Raw genomic sequence first — 21,409 nt, forward strand, 5'->3', positions numbered from 1 at the left:
CAGAGACAGGGAATGTGTCTGCTCACTGCCACTCTGCAAATTCCTTTGTCTCTTCATTCATGGCAAAATGCAACCTAATTATGCTGAAGGGGAAGCTCCATAAACATCCAGACATGCAAAGGTGGCTGCAAGAAAAATAAAGACTCAAAAGCACAGGCTTAGGGACCTCGCTGTCTGGCCAGTCTCTTTACATATAAGTGTGCATGACTGCCTTATGTATCCAGTCACAAAAAAGGTGGTAGATCATTAAAGCACATCATTCCTTCTCTCATTAGCATCATATTCACGTGCAATGACTATGATCTGGACCCAATATTATCTGATTTTGGACACATCACAATCTTTTTGTACTCTACAGTTTCTGTATCTTATAAAAATCAGTCAATCAAGTAAAAAAGGCAACTCCTGGGATTTTAGTCAAGATCGTCCATAGGAATAAATATAAGTACAAAAATAATCAAGAAAATGGGAAAAACAGCATTAACATTTCTCTAGGTTCCAATAATTCCACTACAGAAAAATAGCTGACCATCTTTTAGAGATTTGTAAAGGCCTTGTATTGAACAGGCCAAGAACTTTCAAAAGTGCCTGCCAATTATACCACCCCCTATTTCTCCTTCTGAGACTAAAACAAAAAATTTCAGACCTCTTTTGAGGGCTTGAAAAAGCCATATGCTCTGACCAGCTATGTGCTAGCTCAATGACTGTCTCACTGATCCATTCTGAATGTATTATCGAACAGACAGTTAAGCAGCACAAGAGCAATGACTAATACATTTCATTTTAAAAAATCACTTTAAAACCTACTTTTCAGTCCTCAGTGAAAGAAGCAATAGGGGGAAAAGAACACTGCAGCTGGACTCTGGTTACATTCCTTCGTGTTTTGTGGTCTGTGCCTTAAAATGAAATGCAGCAAAGATTTCAGAGTTTCCCTTTACAGTGTGCAGGTGCACAAGAAATGGTTTAGGCAAGGCAGCAGTCCAGACCCATGTTTCAAACAGGCCAGACAAAGGAAAGAACAAGTCCCCCAAACCACAGCAAAACTGGCTACATAGGGCTTTGAACTCTAATATTTCACATGCCAATAGGCAAATGAGGCAGGTAATCAGAGAAGGCAGAGGCTGAGGATTCCTAGGTCTATTACATTAAGTATAATTTGTCCAATGAAGTCATTCAATTCATATTTCCCATCTCCCACGAAGACCTGATTCCACCTAATACCCTGGAAAGGTTTACATCAAACTGACAGGAGAAAAGAAAACCATGTCTAATCTGCTCTTTCGGTGATACAGGCTAAGAATAACTAAGAGGTTGATTCAATCAACAAGCATAATCAATAGAGGTATTTTTATATATTTATGCATCTATGTTGTTCCAAAAAGGCTTTTAAGTGCTTTGTTAAAGTGCATAAAACCAGCCAAAGAATTTGATAGTTCATAAAATCTAAGACAGATAAATACTATCTATCATAATGTGACATGCCACTAATTATAAGGTGCATTTCATTTTTAGCGATATTAAAATGTCAAAAATATGTATAGTAGAATCAATAAAATACAATATGTGTTTCAGTAGAAGGGGGAATATAAAGTTATTTCACAAAAATGCAATTCCTGTGGTTCTACTGGCTGCCAAAAAAAGCGGGTAACATAATCACCTAAACCTAGCTGCCCTTCTAGATTGCTTAGGGAAATCAATCAATCAGTAAACAAATTATCACTACTACTCACACTGGGGCACACCACTTGGAGTTGTGCACATGTTAAGCTGTTCCTTCACAAATTAAAGAGTGCAGAAAAAAGAATACTAGTATTTATCATTCTGAGGACACCCTTCCTTCAAACTCCCAAAGTGATTTTCCTACATAACTAATATTTTAAGTCATCATGCACAAATTTGACAAAAATCTGGCGAGTTAGTTTTTATTAATATGAAACCTAGGGAAGGTTGGGAGGGGTGATCATTCTCCACAAAACTACAAGATAGTCTTTGTCAAAGTCATATCTGGTCATGGTGTTCTCTTATTTAAAATCATCTGGGGTTTCCTTTATCTCTTATAAGTAATGTTTTTCATCATTAAACGGAATGAGGTCAGTGAAAATGATGGAGTAGGTAGATCTGAGGACTTGTGCTTCTAGGGATACATTAAAAAATAATAATAAGCAAAAACTATCAGAATCAACTTTGACAAAACTCTGGAAAATAGTCAAAGGTTTATTACAACAATCAGGTGAAGGTGAACCAAGGAAAAGGAAACTCAAAATCAGGAGGAAAGTTTTGGAGCATTTTTACCTACCCTGCCTCCAACTCCCTCTTCAGCTCAGCAGTAGTCTCAAAGACAGCAGCCTACATTCCAGTGTGGGGCCCTGATCCCTGGTTCTTTTCTATTCTAAAAAAAAAAAAATTGTGTAGGTATGTTCTAACTTGTCTAGGGGCCACCTAAAGGACTAATGCAAGGTGCCCGCCTTTGTTTTGCCTAGTCAGAACTCACTCAAAGGTGAAAAGCAGGGTACTGTTGAAGATGTATGACAAATGACCCAGAGCCTTGCCATGCAAAAGATTAAGGCTGAGACATACAACAGACTACCTAAAGCCTGGGAGGAAAAGGTGGGGAGAGTTTCTTTGAGAAATTAGGGCATTCCAAAGTGTCCATATACCCTTGGAAACACAGAAGTTCCTCATATGCCCAGAACAGGATGCATGCTCAGAAAAGGTCTGAGAAGACCCGAGGCTTTCACCTCTGCTGATCGCTAGCCTACCTACAAGCAATAAGTGAAGTCTCGGGCCTTAAGGTTGAAATGGAAGGAAACGAGACAGTTACTCAAAGCTGTATAACAAATAAAGAACTCTAATAAAGGTAAGTACATAGGTAAATAAAAAAGGCAGTATTATGGGCACATAATGTATAAAGATGTAATTTGTCACAATAACAACAACATAAAAGTGGGAGGACAGGTGTAGAGGAGCAGTTTTTATATGCTATTGAAGCTAAGTAGGTACCAATTCAAATTAGATTATTATAATAGGATGTAAATTATAATTTCCAGAGTAACCAATAAGAAAATATTTTAAAAATATACTGAAAAGGAAGGTAATCAAAATGGTACATTACAAAAAATCAATTAAGAAAATAAAAAGAGGCAGTAATGGAGGAAATGAGGGAACAGAGCAGAAAACATTATCTTAGACAAAAAGTTATAAGAAATATGGAAAACAAATAGAAAAATGGCAGAAGTCCTTCCATACCACTAATTATAAACAGATTAAACTCTCCAATCAAAAGGCAGAGAGATTGGCATGATCCAACTACATCCTCCCTAGAAGAGACTCATTTTAAATCCGAAAACACAAATAGGTTCAAAGTGAAAAGATGGAAAACATATTCCATGTAAATAGTAACCAAAAGACAGCTGGGGTGGCTATACTCTATCAAAAATCTATATATATAAAAAGGCAGTGACTGTGATGACTGAAACAACTGTTCGACCGGTCACCATGCGGTGCTAGCATAGATGCATAGACACAGGTAAAGTCTATGAGTGAACTAAGAAGGAACAAGACAAATGCTTGCCTTCACGGAGCTCGCACTATAAGGTTAGGTCAGGGATGAGAATTCAAAATTGCCACCAGCACAGACCTGAGATGCTGCTTCTCAGAGCGGCCAGAGATACACCCAATAGTGGACTGGGGGCGTGACTGAAGGGCTGGTGCTGACATGAAGGCGGGGCTGTTCTGGATTTCCCAGAGGAGTCAATGGCTGCCTACGAGGCAGAGCTTTTGACACTGACTGGCATAGAAACTGACCAATCAGAACCTAACCTGGGTGAACTGCGAAGGCAGAACCTAAGGTAGGGGCTGAGGAGGGGTTTTAAGGGCAACTGCTGTTTGGTGTAAGGTGTAAGAAAGTGATTCAATCTTTTAATAACCACTTTGGCAGTATAGTGTATATGGCTGGCTATCAGTCCAGATAGAGGGGTTATGTATTTTTGTCTGCCAAGAGCAACTCCTTCTGCTGAAAAAGGCTCCCTCCCCCTCCCCCATTTGAGCAATCCTATCCTATATAATCTATCTATACTAATAAAAGGGTAATATGCTACTTAGACCGGTCGACCGGCCATCTTCCAGATGTCCGACTTCCTTCTGGACAAAGCCATGGTGGTGGGGGCCGAGGCAGAGGCAGTTTGGGGTGATCAGGCTGGCAGGGGAGGGCAGTTGGGGAAAACCAGGTCTGCAGGGGAGGGCAGTTGGGGGTAAGATCAGGCCCGCAGGGGAGGGCAGTTGGGGGCAAACTGGCCTGCAAAGAAGGACAGTTTGGGGCAATCAGGCCAGCAGGGGAGGACAGTTGGGGGTGACCAGGCCAGCAGGGGAGGGCAGTTGGGTGTGACCATGCCACCAGGGGAGGGCAGTTGGGGGTGACTAGGCCAGCAGGGAGGGCAGTTGGGGGCATAAGCCAGGCAGGCAGGTGAGTGGTTAGAAGCTAGTGGTCCTGGATTGCAAGAGGGATGTCTGACTGCTGGTTTAGGCCCGATTCCACAGGGATCGGGCCTAAACCAGCAGTTGGACATCCCCCAAGGGGGTCCCAAATTGGAGAGGGTGCAGGATGGGCTGAGGGACAACCCCCTCCCATGCATAAATTGCATGCACTGGACCTCTACTTCATCAATAAGATATAAAAACACATGCACCAAACAATAGATGCCAAAATATATATTTATAACAATCTAATTTGAATTGATACCTACATAGCTTCAATAGCATATAAACTTGCTCCTCTACACCTGTCCTCCCACCTTTATGTTGTTGTTATTGAAGCTAACATTGACAAATTAAGGGAGAAATGGTTCTATAATAATAGTTGGAGAATTTAATATCCCACTATCAATAATGTATCTAGACAGAAGATTAATAAGGATATAGAGGACATGACAACACTATAAACCACCTAGCCCCATGGTCGGCAAACTGCGGCTCGCGAGCCACATGCGGCTCTTTGGCCCCTTGAGTGTGGCTCTTCCATAAAATACCATGGCCTGGGTGAGTCTATTTTGAAGAAATGGCATTAGAAGAAGTTTAAGTTTAAAAAACTTGGCTCTCAGAAGAAATTTCAATCATGGTACTGTTGATATTTGGCTCTGTTGACTAATGAGTTTGCCGACCACTGACCTAGCCTAACATACACATATAGACACTGCATCTAACAACAACAGAATACAAATTCTTCTCAAATGCATGTGGAACATTCTCTAAGATAGACCACAAAACAACTTAGACCACAAACAAGTATTAATAAATTTAAAAATATTGAAATTGTACAAACTATCTTCTCTATCACAATGGAATTAAACTGGAAATCAATAATGGAACAAAAACTAGAAAATTCACAAATATGTGAAAATTGTTTAAGCAACCAATGGATCAAAGAAAAAATTGCAAGGGACATTAGAAAATAGTAAGAGACAAATGAAAATAAAAACACAACATATCAAAGTCTATGAGATGTAAAAACTTATAGGTATAAACACTGACATAAAAAAACATATCAATAACCTCACCTTACATCCAAAGGAACAGAAAACAAAACCCAAAGCTAGAAGAATAAAGGAAATAATAAAGATTAGAGTGGAGATAAACAAGACGGAGAACAGAAAACCAATAGAGGGAATCAACAAAACCAAAAGTCAATTCTTTGAAAAGGTCAACCTAATTCACAAACTTTTGGCTAGATTAAAAAAGTGGAGCATAAATAACTAAAATCAGAAATTAAAATGAAGACATTCTTAAAGACCTTACAGAACTGAAAGGAATTATAACAAAAATACTATGTACAATTAACCTAGATGAAATACATAGTTACACAAATGATCTAAATTGACTCAATAATATATAACAAACAACCCAGATCCTTGCCATGCAAAAGATTAAGGCTGAGACATACAACAGACTACCTGAAGCCTGGGAACAGACCTATAATAAGTAAAGGAACTGAATCTCATTCCACGAGGCCACTATTATTACCTTGATACAAAAAGCCAGACAGAGACATGGTAAGAAAACTACAGACCAATTTTCCTCATAAATATAGATGTAAAAATCCTCAATGAAATACTAGCAAACTAAATCCAATGGCACTGAAAGGCCCTCCTTTTCTTTGCAAAATAGAAAAAATGATTCTAAAATTCATATGGAATTACGAGAGCCCTAAATAGCCAGAACAGTGTTGAAAGGAAAAACAAAGTCGAAGGATTCACACTTCTCAATTTCAAAACATATTGTGGTAGTGGTGTAAGAACAGACATATAGACTAATGGACTACAATTGAGAGTCCAGAAAAAAACACTATGGCTAACTGATTTTTAACAAATATGCCAAGGATATTCAACGGGGGAAAATAGTCTCTTCAACAAATGGTGCAGAAACAACTGGAAATCCACATACAAAACAATGAAGTTGGACCCCTACCTCATACCATATACAAATAGTAACTCAAAATGGGTCAAAGACTAAAATATAAAATGACTAAACTATTACAAGAAAACTCTTCATGATGTTGGATTTGACCATGGATTTTAGATATGAAACCAAAAGCATTTTCAAACAAAAAAGATAGACAAAATACATCTAATCAAAATTTAAAATTTTTGTGCATCAAAGGACACTCTAAAGATAGTGAAACCGCCTGTTTTAATTGCTTTGTATTCACTCCATTGCTAAGAGAGGGATTACTGCCCTAGGGTTATGGGAATGGTTGAACATCTGACAGTGGACATCTGACACTGGATAGATGAAACTGAGAGCACATTAGTAGTCACATATACTCATAGCCCAGGGGAGAAGGACATCTTATGCCATGTAGGGTCACATAACTACAACTGGGAACAGAGTATGAAATTAATAAACAGAAACCTCATTTAAAATGGAGTCAGGCCCTAACCGGTTTGGCTCAGTGGATAGAGCGTCAGCCTGCGGACTGAAGGGTCCCAGGTTCGATTCCGGTCAAGAGCATGTACCTTGGCTGCGGGCACATCCCCAATAGGGGGTGTGCAGGAGGCAGCTGATCGATGTCTCTCTCTCATCGATGTTTCTAACTCTCTATCCCTCTCCCTTCCTCTCTGTAAAAATCAATAAAATATATTTTAAAAAAATAAAATAAAATGGAGTCAGAAGGCTAGAAGAGAAAATTCTCATGCATGACTCATGTAACGCACACTGCTGACTCCAACAGGAAGAGAGGTATCTTGCATCTCCAACAGCAAGGGATACTACATTACTACCTCAGCAGGAGGAAGAAAAGATTTCTCCTTGTCCAGTAACAGCTCAATCAATGGGAGACTGCCATAACTCAGACAAAAGTCACTATACTTCCAACTTTCAGTTTCCTCCAATAAACTCCTCATTTGCAACAACTTCCCCCGCCCCCGCATTAAAGACAGTTTCTCTCCTTTGCTTCTCTGGACTTGCACATAATTCAACATTAGACCACATGTCCTAAATTGGAGTTCTTTGCTGTACCTGAATAAACCCATTTTGCTGGAGAGTATCTGGCTGTCTATTTGTTTAAAGATCAACATTATTGAACAACCAGAAACTGTGAGAGGCAAGTTTTGTAATAGCAAAAGGATGTAGTGATGACTGGTTCCTATGGGAAAGAGGATGTGATTGGTTTGTTTCCATAATTTCCAGCTGGCAAAAAATTGAAATTCACTTCTCAGGAATCAGCAGGAACTACACCTGCTTATTCTATCTAATAAAGAGGGAATATGCTAATTGACCATCACTCCGTCACAAAGATGGCTGCACCCACAACTGAGGCCAAGTTCCCATCAGGAGCCTTAACGAGCAATCAAGAGGGACCTGAGGCTATGCCCTCCCCTGCCCCCGGGGGGCTTGACAGGGGACCTCAGGCCGCGTCCTCCACCTGGCAGGACTTGACAGGGGACCTCAGGCTGCACCCCCTGCCCTGGAGTCAGGCTGGGGGACCTCAGGCCGCAACCCCGCCCCAGTGCCAGGCCAGGGGACCTGAGGCCACGCCCTCCGCCTGGCAGGGGGACCTCAAGGTGCTCTTCCCGTCCTGGTGCTGGGCTAGGGGACCTCAGGCTGCTCCCCCTGCCCCAGCACCAGGCTGGGGGACCTCAGGCTGCACCCCCCACCAGGTGGGGCTTGACAGGAGACTTCAGGCCACGCCCCCCCGCCCCAGCACTGGGCCAGGGGATCTGAGGCTGCGCCCCCCCTGCCTGACTGGGCTTGACAGGGGACCTCAGGCTGTGCCCCCCACCCAGGGGGCTTGACGGGGGACCTCAAGGTGTACCCCCAGTGCTGGGTCAGGGGAACTCAGGCTGCACCCCCACCCAGCGGGGCTTGACAGGGGACCTCAGGCCATGTCCTCCACCTGGTGGGGCTTGATGGAGGACCTTAAGGCACGCCCCCCACCCCAGTCTGGGCTGGGGGACCTCAGGCCATGCCCCCCATCCTGGTGCCGGGCCAGGGAACCTGAGGCTATGCCCCCTGCCTGGCAGGGCTTGACATGGGTGGGACTGGCCAGGTCTGGATCTAGCCCAATGTGGGGGAGGGGGCAGCGGCCTGGTCTGGGTCTCATGCGATTTTGAGGTGCATGTGGGTGGGCAGGGACTTGACTCTGGGTCCCGTGGTGTGCCCCAGACTCTGACAGGAGGAAGGTTTTCATATACATTTTACTAATTTTCTTTAATCTCTTACACTTCTATTATAGAGAAAGGGCAAATAGCAATATTAAATTATTTCCTCTAATTAATTCCCTTTTAATGTGCATGAATTTCGTGCACTGGGTCACTAGTTGGTGGATAAGGAAGGTTGTTTGAATAGAGGAACTTGTCCACAGGAGCAGAGTGGATCAGGGCTACTCAAGGCCCTCTTGGTTTCACCAGATAATCAAGGCAGCAGATAATATTGCACTTAAAATGTAACAACTCTGAGGACAGGAAAAAATACTTGCAAATGATAAGTCTGATAAAGATTTAGTACCCAGAATTCATAAAGAAGGCTTACAACTCAACAACAAAGAAGATGAACAACCCAATTTTAAAGTGGGAAATGGGCTTGGATAGTAATTTCTCCAAAGAGATATATAATTGGCCAGCAAGCCCATAAAAAAGTGCTCAACATCATTAACCATTAAGGAAAGACAAACCAAAATCACAATGTTATACCACTTCATACCAGGGAACATAAACTGATGTAGCTGCTGTGGAAAAGTTTTGTGGTTCCTCAAAAAGTTAAACATAGAATTACCATATGACCCAGCCACTCCACTCTAAGGTATGTATGAAAACCTAATGGAAATGGATACTCAAACAAATACTTCTACATGAGTGTTCATAGCAGCACTATTCACTAACCAAAAGGTAAAAATAACCCAATTGTCTATCAACAGATGAATGGTTAAACAAAATGTTGTATATACATTCAATGGAGTATTATTCAGCTATAATAATTAAAAGTACTAATGATGCTACAATATGAATATACCTGGAAAACATTAGACTAAGTGAAAAAAAACCTTAACAGAAAGGTCACATATTGTATGATTTTATTTATATGAAATATCCATAACTGGTAAATCCATACAGACAGAAAGCAGATGATAGGTGCCTGAGGTTGAGGAAATGGGGTGCAGGTTGGGGAAATAGGAGTGACATTTTAATAAGGTTTTCTTTTGGGGTGATGAAATGTTTTGGAACTAGAGAGAGTTGGTGGTTGCATAATATTGTGAATATAGTAAATGCCACTGAATTGTACACTAAAAAGTTAATCTTATGTGAATTACACCTCAATTTTTTAAAACAAGGAAAGAAATTATACCCATGTCCCCTTCTGTCAAACATATACATTTCAGACTCTCTTTAAATGTTTTTAAAATTTAAAAGAACACTTGCGTTATAAACTAATTAATCGATGTCATTGAAAGGCACTGGCTTATACTATACATGTACTCCCTGCTCACCATTTACAATCCGAGAGTCATTGTCCTACCAGATATAGCATTAAATTATTCCATTGGTGCCTATCTTTCCTGCCTTTGCTCTTGCAGTTTCCTAAATATAGTAGAGGCCATTCATTTCTTCATGCCCATGCCCATGGACACAACAATCTCTCAATCTACAACAGGGAATCTCAACCCTAACTGCCCATCAGAATCACTTCCAGGAACTTTTAAAAAATAAACACCTCATGTCTGGGCTCCATCAAATGAATCAGAATTTCTGCAGGGGGAGGCCAAGAATCTGGAGGTTAGGAGTTCATTTTCAAAACTTCCCAGATGACACTAGTGTATAGCAGCCAGGGTTGAGAATAACTTATCTAGAATATTTTATAACCACTTCCCTTTAGCCAAGTGTAGTGCTTTCTAAACTCCTTTCATTCATGTATCAGTTTTGGAAAGTTCTGTTTTTCTAGAAATATATCCATTTCATTTGAATTTCAAACTTATTAGCATAAAGTTGTTTATAAGATCTTATCTTTTAATGTCTGTATATCTGTAATGACACCTTTTTTTCTTCACTTATATTAGTTATTTTGCCTGTCTCTTCTCTTTCTCAATAGTCCTCCCTGCGGGCTTATCAATTTCTAGCTGTTTCAGACTAGAACTTTTGCCTGTATTATTTTTTCCAAGGTACAGTTGTCCATTTAATTTCTTCTCTTATCTTATTATTCCTTTCATTCTACTTTCCTAGGACTTAACTAACTCTTCTTTCTCTAGATGTTTCAGGATACTTAGATGATTAATTTTTACATCTTTCTTTTTTTCTAATATATGCAATTGAGGGTATAAATTTCCCTCTGAGCAAAATTTAGCTGCACCTTACAAAGTTTCATATGCTGTATTCTCATTATTATTCAGTTTTAAATAATTTCAAACTTCCTTTATAATTTCTTCTTTAGTCTATAGGTTATAGAGAAGTATACTATTTAATATCCACACATTTAGGGATTATTGATTTCTGGTAAATTCCACTGTGGTCAGTAAACATATTGTGATATTTTAATCTTATGAAATTTGTTGAGGCCCAGCATAATCAATTTTAGTAAATGTTCCATGTGTATCTGAAAGAAATGTATATCCTATAATCTTTGGTGCAATATTTTTTTATATATAACTTAGATCAAGCTTACTAATTGTTCTGTTCAGGTCTTTTAGATTCTGATTTTTTTTTTTTTTTGTCTGTTATTCTAATAGTTAATGAAAGGAAATTTAAAGTCCTCTCTGCTGTGACTGTGGATTTCCTTGTAGTTCTGTTAACTTTTTTATCTATATATTTGAAGTTATAGCTTCAAAATATGTATATTTTACTTATCTTGCTAATTTCTTAAGAGGTATCCCAGTGACCTAAGAGTTTTACAACTTATAAAAGTGCTTATTAGTCCCCATAGTGTCATTTACACAGTAGGGAAAAAATGGTTCATTATCTCACAAACATACATTACAAGCAAAGAATTTAATAGTTGCAATGACATTTTTGATTAATTAAAACTGAGTTACAATAAAAAGAGGGTTTCTAAAGTGAAATTTACCTAAAGAAAGACAAACATTATCATCCAATATTTTTTTTCCTAAATTTTTTCAAAAAAAGTATTCATCTATAAAACTACATATATATTTGGGATTGACTGTATTATCATAAAATGTCCCACATAATTGCCTTAAATTTCACTTTTTAAATTTCACTGTCTGAATACTAGGATTCCCTTTTCTCCACATCCTCACCAGCACTTATTTGTTGATTTATTGATGGTATCCATTTCTCATTGTGGTTTTAATTTGCACCTATTTAATGATTAGTGACATTGAGCATTTTTTAATATGTTTATTCAGCCTGACAATATTTATTAACATTTACATTTAATGTAATTACAGGATAAGTTTGGGTTCATATCTACAGATTTACTATTTGTTTAGGTTTGAAATTAATGTTCATTTTCCTTTCTTTTCTTGCCTTCATTTGGGTTAATCAAGTATTTGATTTTTTTTCCCATTTATCTCCTCTATTAATTTTTTGCTTGTACAAAGTAACTTTTAATGGTTGTGAGATTATAACATGTATCCTTATTTATTCGAGTCTAATATAAGTTAGGATTTTACCAAAATCCAGATAATACTAGGATCTTAGAGCACTTTAACTCCATTTCTACTTCCCAACTTTTGTGTTACTCATGCATTACAATTCTAAATATACTTTATGTATATTAGACTTAGTAAGATATTCCCCTTTTATTTTTAATCAAAATTAATTTAGAAATACTCATATTTACTCTTTGTTCCTTCTTGCATTTCCAAATTTCTGTGTGAGATTATTTTTATTCTGCTTTTAGGTATTTCCCCTTAGTATATGTCTGTATTTTCTCAGTTGTGATGGTCTGAAATGTTTTTATTTTTGCCTTTACTTTTGAAGGATATATTCATTGAATATAGAATTCTAAGATGGCAATATTGTTTTATAGTACTTTTAAAATGTCACTGCATCAACTTCTGGCTCTCAATGGTTCTATTGAAAAATTAGCTTTCAGTCTTATTATTGCTCTTTTGACACTTAGTCGTAGTCTTAAGTACTTTTAATATTCTCACTTTGTCTTTGGCTTACAGCTGTTTCACAATAACTTCCCTAAGTACTTTGGCTCTATACTTACTTTATGCTGTATTTAATGCTTCTTGAATTTGTAGCTTGATGCCTCATCAATTTGAAAAATGCTGTCATTAATTCTTAAAATATTGCATTTATCCTGTGTGCTCTTTTTTCCTTCTCTGTGACTCCAACTATAAGTATATAAGCTCTTTTGGTTGTGTCCTATACATGTCTAGTACGTTTCTATACAATCCATCTTTTTTGGGGTTTTTTGTGCTTTGGTAAGGATATTTTCTACTGACATATCCCCAGTTTACTAATCCATTTTTCAGATATGTACAATCTGTGGTTAAGTCTCTCATTCTTTTTCTGGTTGTCTTTCTGATAAATCTTTTACCTCTTTCATTTGTTGACTAACAGGAAAGAAGTACTACATGAATATTTGCAGAATTATTATACTTGTCCTCACAAAAGCAACTATCATTAGCAACTTTAACAAGTGCAGGAGTAGTTCCATTATAATCTAAATGAATGACTATATTCTATTTAAAAGAAACAGAGCTTTACAAAGTATATATAAAAATTACCACAATCTAAGTCACATTTTATGTTTTTAATATACTCCATGTTTTATACTGGCTTGATATTAAAAGTATATTTTTAAAAGATACTTACTCTCTCTCCTTTTCTGTCAGCTTGTCATTGATATTATCTTTGATTGTTGATCTAGATCCCTTATGAATTATAGGATATCTGAGGGGCACTTGCAGGAAAAAGGAAATCATGGAGACCAAATGTGCAGTGTAACCAAGGGCAACAGCAATGCTTCCATCATCTTTTGCTGTAAATTAAAAGCAGAAGAAAACAATTATTTACCTTCTAAATGTAGCTATGAGATCATAATAAATCAATTTCAAAGAAGATTTTATTAAGAAATAACTGGTAAATAAAATATTAATCTTATCTAAATTACATAGTTTACATTTATAATCTTAAACTCAATTATACATTTATATTATAAACTTAAATCAATTATATGAATTTTAGACAAATCTAAACACATTAATAAAACTTAAAATTTTCTTTACTATATTTAAAACTATTTCCCAATAATTAATGTGGTGAGACTAACATTTGATACATATCTTAAGAAAGAATTCTTAATATATTCAAATATCCATTACTTTCTTTCCCAGCATTTTTAAAGGTAGAAATAATAGTTGAGTCTATTATACAATGTGAAAGTTAGTTTCAGAGGTTTAAACATAACACTATATAAGCACTGTACATTTTATTCATTAACAACTTATAAGCAATATAGTTGTGCTGCTATACTACTATATAGCATTATTAATTCTAATATGAAGTGAAATAGCATAATCTTTTATAGGGTATGTTCTCAATATTCATAAAGATAGTGTTGCATAAATAAGTTTGTGAAGTTTGAAATACAATAAGGGAGGAAATGTTTTAAGTAGTAAAAGCAAAAAACTAAAAAGCCACACCAGTAATATATCCTATTTATGCAATTTAGATGGAAGCAACTGTTGAAAAAAATGCATGCATCCTCCAGTCAAACATAAGTAACTGTCTTTTAAGTCACAGAATTATATTTTTAACTCACCATCCAGATTTCTGCTACCGCCTACCAAGTGATAATCATTTGGGCACTCAAAACAGAGTAATACAACAAAAAGTTTAAACTTGACCCAGGAGGAAGAAAAAAGTAACTGCTTAGTATACGGTATTCCCAAAATACTTTAAAAATTTCACACACACACACACACACACATACACACACACACACACACATGTGCACATATACTAAAAGATTTAACACATCATCTGGAATACCTCCAGCCAAAGAAAGAAAGGCTGTAATATTTGAGATGGCCTTGGCCTGAGTATTCCCTGATTTCTAAGGGTACATTTAACTTCAATTATTAGTAGTATTTTTCACATTCTTCTTTTATATTTATACTTAGTTTTCTAAGCATTACTTCTTGTTGTAGTAATGCCATTATAGCCATCTAGTCCTCAGTGAATTCTCTACCCTTGACTACCATAGCAGACCCTTGGTTTCTCTTGAATCATATTATAAAAATAGGTAACTTTTATTATATACTTTTCTTCTGCCAGAATTGACCATAATACTTTATTTATGACAGTTCTTCATTCATCCATAATGACTAAACTGGGCACTTTTTATATGCTATGTCATTTATTTTACAGATTAAGAAACTAAGGTTCAAAGAAGTTAAGAAACGTGTCCAAGCAATACAGCTAGTATACAGGTAGCCTGACACTATCTCTGTCCTCTAGGCATTCTAGCATACTGCCCCAGAACTTAACTGTGGAATAGATAAATTTTTTAACTTGGAAGCCTAGAAGATACCAAGCATATGACACACATGTACCACCTGAGTTTCTTTGCTCTTTTCTAGCAATGGCAAAGAACATATAAAAAGTCTGTGAGTCCTCAGTGACTTGTATAGTACCAGACAGAATGGACTTCTCAACCAATGTTTGATGTTCTCTCAAATCAAACTTATGAAAAAAAAATCAAATAGCATTCATTTCAACTGAGAGTACTGAGTCATGCCCTCACTGACTAGAATCCTATTTTTTTTAATTCTAACTATTTTTAAAGACCTTGTCCTCTTGCCCCAGTCCCACCCTAGTACCCTGAATACTGCAACAGTCTGCTTCTATTGAAATCTGTACATCACACTACCTTTGAGACGAACATTACATTACACTGTAAAGTCATCACATTACATTTAATCATCATGTAACATCAGAGTTAGGAGAAACCTTAAAAACCAATGAGTCTAATGCTATCCATTTAGAGATGAAAAAAAAAATGAGATCTAGGTGATATAAGTCACATAGTCAAAGCCATACAGATAAAAACCATGAGTGATAGAGTAAGAGGGAGAATTGTGCCTGTACCCAGGCCCCCAAAATATCTATCTGTAAAGTCATGCTGGAATGGTGAGCTGCATCAGAGGTTGCTGAATCTGTAAAGAGGCTTATCAAATTTAAAATACTCAAGGACTTGGTCTTTAAGAGCCTTCTTTGGAAGGGAGAGAAGATGAAGAAGAGGGCTTACGGTAATGAAGGATCATACTACCCTAAATCTGAACTTTCCTGTATGTGCTTCATACTAAACTTATTCTGACAGAAGCAACAGAAGGCCTTTTAATTAGCCTCCCAAACAGGTCAAATGCAAACTACAAATGTTTTTTAAAAAAATCTCTCCAATGCTCAACACTCAAGCATCTACCTTTTTTCCATATTACTGAAGGGGTAATACTAAAGAATTACATTTGCATATTTTGAGACTACATCCACATAGCTATTAAAAAAACAAAAATTGGTCTTCTAACATCACCTCTTTTCAATGATCAAAACAAGTTTGCTTAAATTTAATGATAAAAAGGTATCTCCAAGAAGCCTACATATGCAAATTAAAAACGAAAAAAAAAAATAGCAAAAACTAGAAACTGGATAATATTGGAAATTAGCTTCGATTCTGGTTATTCACACTCACCATCGTTTCCACCACAAGACTCCCTGTTCCACCTATTAAAAACCCCAGGTTGTTTCCTCTTCTAGGCCATAGTGCTCAGTCACAGCCTCACTGTTAAACACCAGGGTGTTGGATTTCCAATATTAAAGCTTTATATTAAAAAACATTTTAAAAGGACCACGGGTGAGGCATTACAGGGCCCAAGGGTATTCCAATACCCTCAAAAGGAAAACCACCTCCTGGTAGGGAAGTCACTTTCATCACCCCAAGACCACTGAACCTCCAGTGGGAAAATGTGAGCTCATGTGGTTAATTATGGCTATTGCTGGCCACAAAACCTCAGATGTCACATTCTGTTGCCAATCACTTTAGCTAAAAAACCAAAAGGTTTAAGGTTTCCAGCATTCCAAGATCTAAAAGACTTTTTACCTGCCAAAGCCAAAACCTGGCTCTCTGGGGTGTACTTTTCCAGTAAGCATTAATGACGTCCCTAACACCTAATGCAGAGCAGAGGTCTGTGTTCCTTGTGCTGCTCTGGGGGTTAGAAAGGTCACAGATGATAGTTTTGTCGGTGAGAAGAAGTTGGAGGGGGAGTTCAAGGAGGAACAGGAATAAACTGTAAGACTCAGGTACATAAAAAAAAATCTTAAAAAAAAACAATGTTTTAAGTGGCTTCAAACAAAATAAAAATCTGCAATTTCCTCATAATAAATATTTCTGATTTGTTTTTTAAATGCTGGTAGTTACTCAGCGTTGCAGCTATTATGTAACTTTTTGATAATAAATTCCACAAATACACACTCTCCATGACAACATTATAAATTAATTCAAATGTCTCTTTGGACAATATGTTGGACAAACTATCAATGTTCAAATGCATCCATGTACAGTAAGTGATCTAAAAGCTCTTACCATCCTGCCTTCCCAATCACTGAGGCAGCTGATTTGTTAAGGAACCCACTGATCCAGACAGGACAAAATATTTAAGACTCTAATCACTGCCACAGCATCTATGGTATCATTCCATGTTCTCAATGAGACACTGTTTGACATATGGACTCTCCTTTCCAAGAAATCATGCCTGCATAAAGGGATACAGACACAGAAGGAAATCTGGGTCTCATTACCACAAAAAGCTCTGGTGTTATGGATTACTTAAAAAGACACACAAACTTTTTTTTTTTTTACAAGAAATGTCTCTGTCAATGGAACTCAAATGAATACCTACACAGGACAACTTACTCCTGTTGTGTGCAGGTCTCTTTGACATACTCCAACAGTAACTTACCCATTTAGAAAGGCACAGTAAATTTTGGGCCACTGTAGCGGAGTTTCCCAAACAGTACTAAGCCATGCAGTGTAAAGTCTATCCCAGCAAAGTCTCATTAATCACACAGGATAACCAGTTTGGAATTCCTTCACTAGAGTCTCACTGAGAACGCATCTGTTACAGAACACTAAAGGCTGGCAGAAGTTTGGGAGAGGTTATTACTCCAAACAAGGAAGAAAAGTGCACCAGGACAGGAATAATATGTACCTTAAAATCAGGCTGACCAGGGATGACTTTAGTTCTGCCACTGGTTGGCATGAGTCTTTGGGAAAACTAACTAATCTCTCTGAGCCTCAATTTTCTTGTCTTTAAAAAAAAAATGGAGTTTAATTTCTTCCCTCACAGAAGATTTAATTAACAAGATAGCATTGTGCATGATATTCCATGCTATCAAATTTCTGTTCACCCAATCTAAAATGTCCTGCTACCCTTCTCTCAACAGGGGAATATTATTTCATTTTTTAAGATACCTCAGCCACCCTCTTTGCTAAAAAGGCTTTTCTGATCCCCTCCTGATATACTGATTATGCTCACTTCTTTGAGTCCCATGTACCTGGTATAATTTCTAAGTGCCTGACACAGAGTATGAATGCAATAAATATTTCTTGATTGGCTTGATTACAAGTGTGACAGCCTCAACTGGACTGAAACTTCACTGAGGCAGGCTCAATGTCTTAATCATCTTTGTATACTCTCAGCACCTGGCACAGTAGATGACACACACAGGGCACTCAGTAAATTGAGCATATGGAAATGCCTTGCAGAATGCTAACATACAATTCTAAAGTCCAATATCACCATATGTGCTTCTTAAAATGTCTGATTCCCAGGAGTTATGGGGCATGAATAGGGCCTTAGAGTGAAAGTAAACACTTATTTCATTTTATCTCCCATTTCAGCAACTGCTCTAAAAAGCTGCATTTCTATTTTAAAGAGTATGAAGAATTTATTCAGCTTGTTTGGCATATACAAAGCACAGGTAACTAATAAAAGCTACGAAAGACTAGGAAACAAACAATGTCAAGGAAAACAAAAACAGAATCAAGAAATGTCCCGGAGTGGATTAAGGTGACAGTCACCAATACTGACATTCCTGCTTCCCTTACTGCCTCCCTTCAAATCATTCTGCATTTAGCAGCCAGAGTAACTTTTAAAAACATAAATCAGCTCATATAATTCCCCTTTTGAAACCTTTCAGGGGTTTCCCACTCAACTGAGAATAAAATATAAACTCCTTACAGTGGTCTCAGAGCCTTGGCTGACCTTTCCTATTTCCAATGATATAACTCATCCTCTTGCTCACTATGCCCCAGCCACATAGGTCTGATCTGGGATTTTCTGTCCTTTCTTCCCTCCCTCCCTCCCTCCCTCCCTCCCTCCCTTCCTTCTCCTTTTTTCCTTCCTCTCTATTGACACTAATTTTAAGTACATTTATATGAGCACCTTTAAAAGGAAAAGCATTTTCAAATGTTATCTCATTCAATCATCACAATGAATTGGAGATGTAGATATTACCTCATTTTTTTACAGGTCAAGAAAGTAAGCTCTGAGAGATTATATGAATGCCCAAAATACAGGTCTTTTCTCCCATTCCCCTCACCCTGAGTTTTTTAGGTATATCAAGCCCATTACTGCATCCTGACCTTTGTACTTGCTGCTCCTCTTTAAGTAATGCTCTCCCCAACTGTAATATAGTTGACACCTTCCAGCTTCAAATTTTCTGTTAAATGCTTCTCCTCAGAGAGTTGTTCCCTGCTTTATCTAAAGTAGGTTCCTCTATTGTCTAAGATAGCATATTCCTTTACTAAATACTTGTTACATACTTATTTTCTTATTTATTAGTGCAATAGGCTGTGTATGCTCCATGAAAGGAGAGAACATATTTTTCTATCATCATATCCTCAAAACTTAGCACAGTACATGAGATGAATTAATATTTTTTCAATAAATGAATGTTCTGCATCCCTGGAACCTGGCACAGGGCTCAAGGTACTCAGTAGCTTTGCTAAATAGATGAATAAGGAAAATGATGTGTCATGGGCTTTAAGACACCATAACTTTGCCTAAAATCACCATGAAAGCACATTTGTATGACTTACAGAAATTGGAAGGAACACTGTACAATGAAAAACAGGCAAATCCCAGCTAGATTATTACCTAGCTTTGTGGTCTCTGGCAAATCACTGAATAGCTCATTTACACATTGTAAAATGAGACTATACCACCTTCCTTATGCGTTTCCTGTGTTTGTTTTTGTAAGGATTAAAGATAAAGCAAAATATCATGCTTTTATAGATATAATCTTCACAACATGAATTAATATGTTCATACTATCAATTAGGAAATCAACTCAAAGCTTAGATGGCTTGCTCCAAATTATATCGTTTCTAGAAAGTGACCAAGGATTGAATACAGGTTTTTCCATTCCTGTCTTATCACTCTTCTTTTATCAGGTCCCAACTACTTGTTGTAAGGGTTGTTGGAAAGGCCAATCTACACTAATAAAAGAGAAACATGCAAATTAACCATCACTCCACTATGCCCACAAGCCATGCCCACCAGCCAATCAGGAGCAGGTATGCAAATTAATCCAACCAAGATGGCAGCTGGCCACGTAGCTGGAGCAAGCAGGAGGCTTGGGTTGCCCCGGCGATGGAGGAAGCCAAGCTTCCTGCCTGCCCTGGCTGGCCCTGGCCTCCGCTCAAGGCTACAAAGTTTCAATTATAGAAGATAAATAAATTCTAGATACTTGCTTCCAGCTGACCCTGGCCTCCGCTAAAGGAGGCACTGAAAAAAAAGAAAAAAGAAAAAGAAAAAAGGGCGGGGCTGGGACCTTGGGTCGTCAGGGGGTGATCAGGCCAGGATGGGACAGCAGGGGCCGTTGGGGGTAAGCAGACCAGCAGGGGGGCCAGTTGGGGGTGAGCAGGCCATCAGTGGGGGTCAGTTGGAGGTGATCAGGACAGCGGGGGGGGGGGGGCAGTTTGGAGTGAGCAGGCCAGTGGGGAGGGAAGTTGGGGGAGAGCAGGCCAGCAGGGGGGGCAGTTGGGGGTGAGCAGGCTGGCATGGGGGACAGTTGGGGGTAATCAGGCTAGTGGGGGGGCATTTGGGGCGAGCAGGCAGGCAGGTGAGCGGCTGGAGCCAGCAGTCCCGGATTGTGAGAGGGATGTCTGACTGCCGGTTTAGGCCCGATCCCTGTAAACCGGCAGTAGGACATCCTTCGAGGGGTCCCAGATTGGAGAGGGTGCAGGCCAGGTTGAGGAACACCTCCCCCACCTCCCCCCATGCACGAATTTCGTGCACTGGGCCACTAGTAGAGGTAATAAATTAAAATGGTCTTAAATGTTAAAGGACCATAAATAACAACATTTTCTTTACAGGGAAATGGAAGGACGTCCCAACCAAAACTGATAATGCTCTATATTTAATAACTTCTTCCCAAATAGATAATATACTAGCTTTGAAAATAATCTATAAAGCTATTTAACAGGCCTAAAGCACTGTGTAGACTGGGGTGGGGGTGGGGGCGAGAATGCTACTTTGCTAACAATAAAAAAATATTTTATTGCCAAATATAATAAGTTCTTTTCTTTGGCATACTGGTAAAGAGAATAGGAAAATTAAATATTTTAAAATCAGCAATTACTATGAATCATAGTATATATTATCTTTAATATAAATTTTTTAATTAAAAGAGAACAGAAATGACAGAACAACTTTAACCTGTCATAGTGGGAATGTAAAAAAATTAAATTTCCAAATACATTTCACATCAGCAGAAATAGATTTTCTAAATAACAACAGATTAATGTTTGTTATTCTCTCTGCTTCCAATCACATACAAATTTGTCATGAAAATCAAAGCAAAAGAATAGGGAGGTTATAAGTATTCTTATGTACCCCATTGTCTAATTTCCTTAAAGCCCTTTAAAAAATATTTTCTTTTAAGTTTCAAAT

The 21,409-nt window shown here is 38.0% G+C and overlaps 1 protein-coding gene across 3 annotated transcripts in view; it reads right to left on the reverse strand.

Annotated features, from left to right (window-relative positions):
- UVRAG (UV radiation resistance associated) overlaps positions 1 to 21,409 on the reverse strand; it is a 306,221-nt gene that overhangs the window by 117,267 nt on the left and 167,545 nt on the right. For all 3 annotated transcript variants that reach the window (XM_080688155.1, XM_080688156.1, XM_080688157.1), the window contains exon 12: positions 13,269 to 13,434. In XM_080688155.1, coding sequence (XP_080544281.1) covers positions 13,269 to 13,434 — 166 coding nt within the window. The remainder of the gene's footprint in view (positions 1 to 13,268; positions 13,435 to 21,409) is intronic.

The sequence above is a fragment of the Plecotus auritus genome (genome assembly GCF_963455305.1).
Source record: "Plecotus auritus genome assembly, chromosome: 9".
In the NCBI taxonomy this organism is placed as follows: Eukaryota; Metazoa; Chordata; class Mammalia; order Chiroptera; family Vespertilionidae; genus Plecotus; species Plecotus auritus.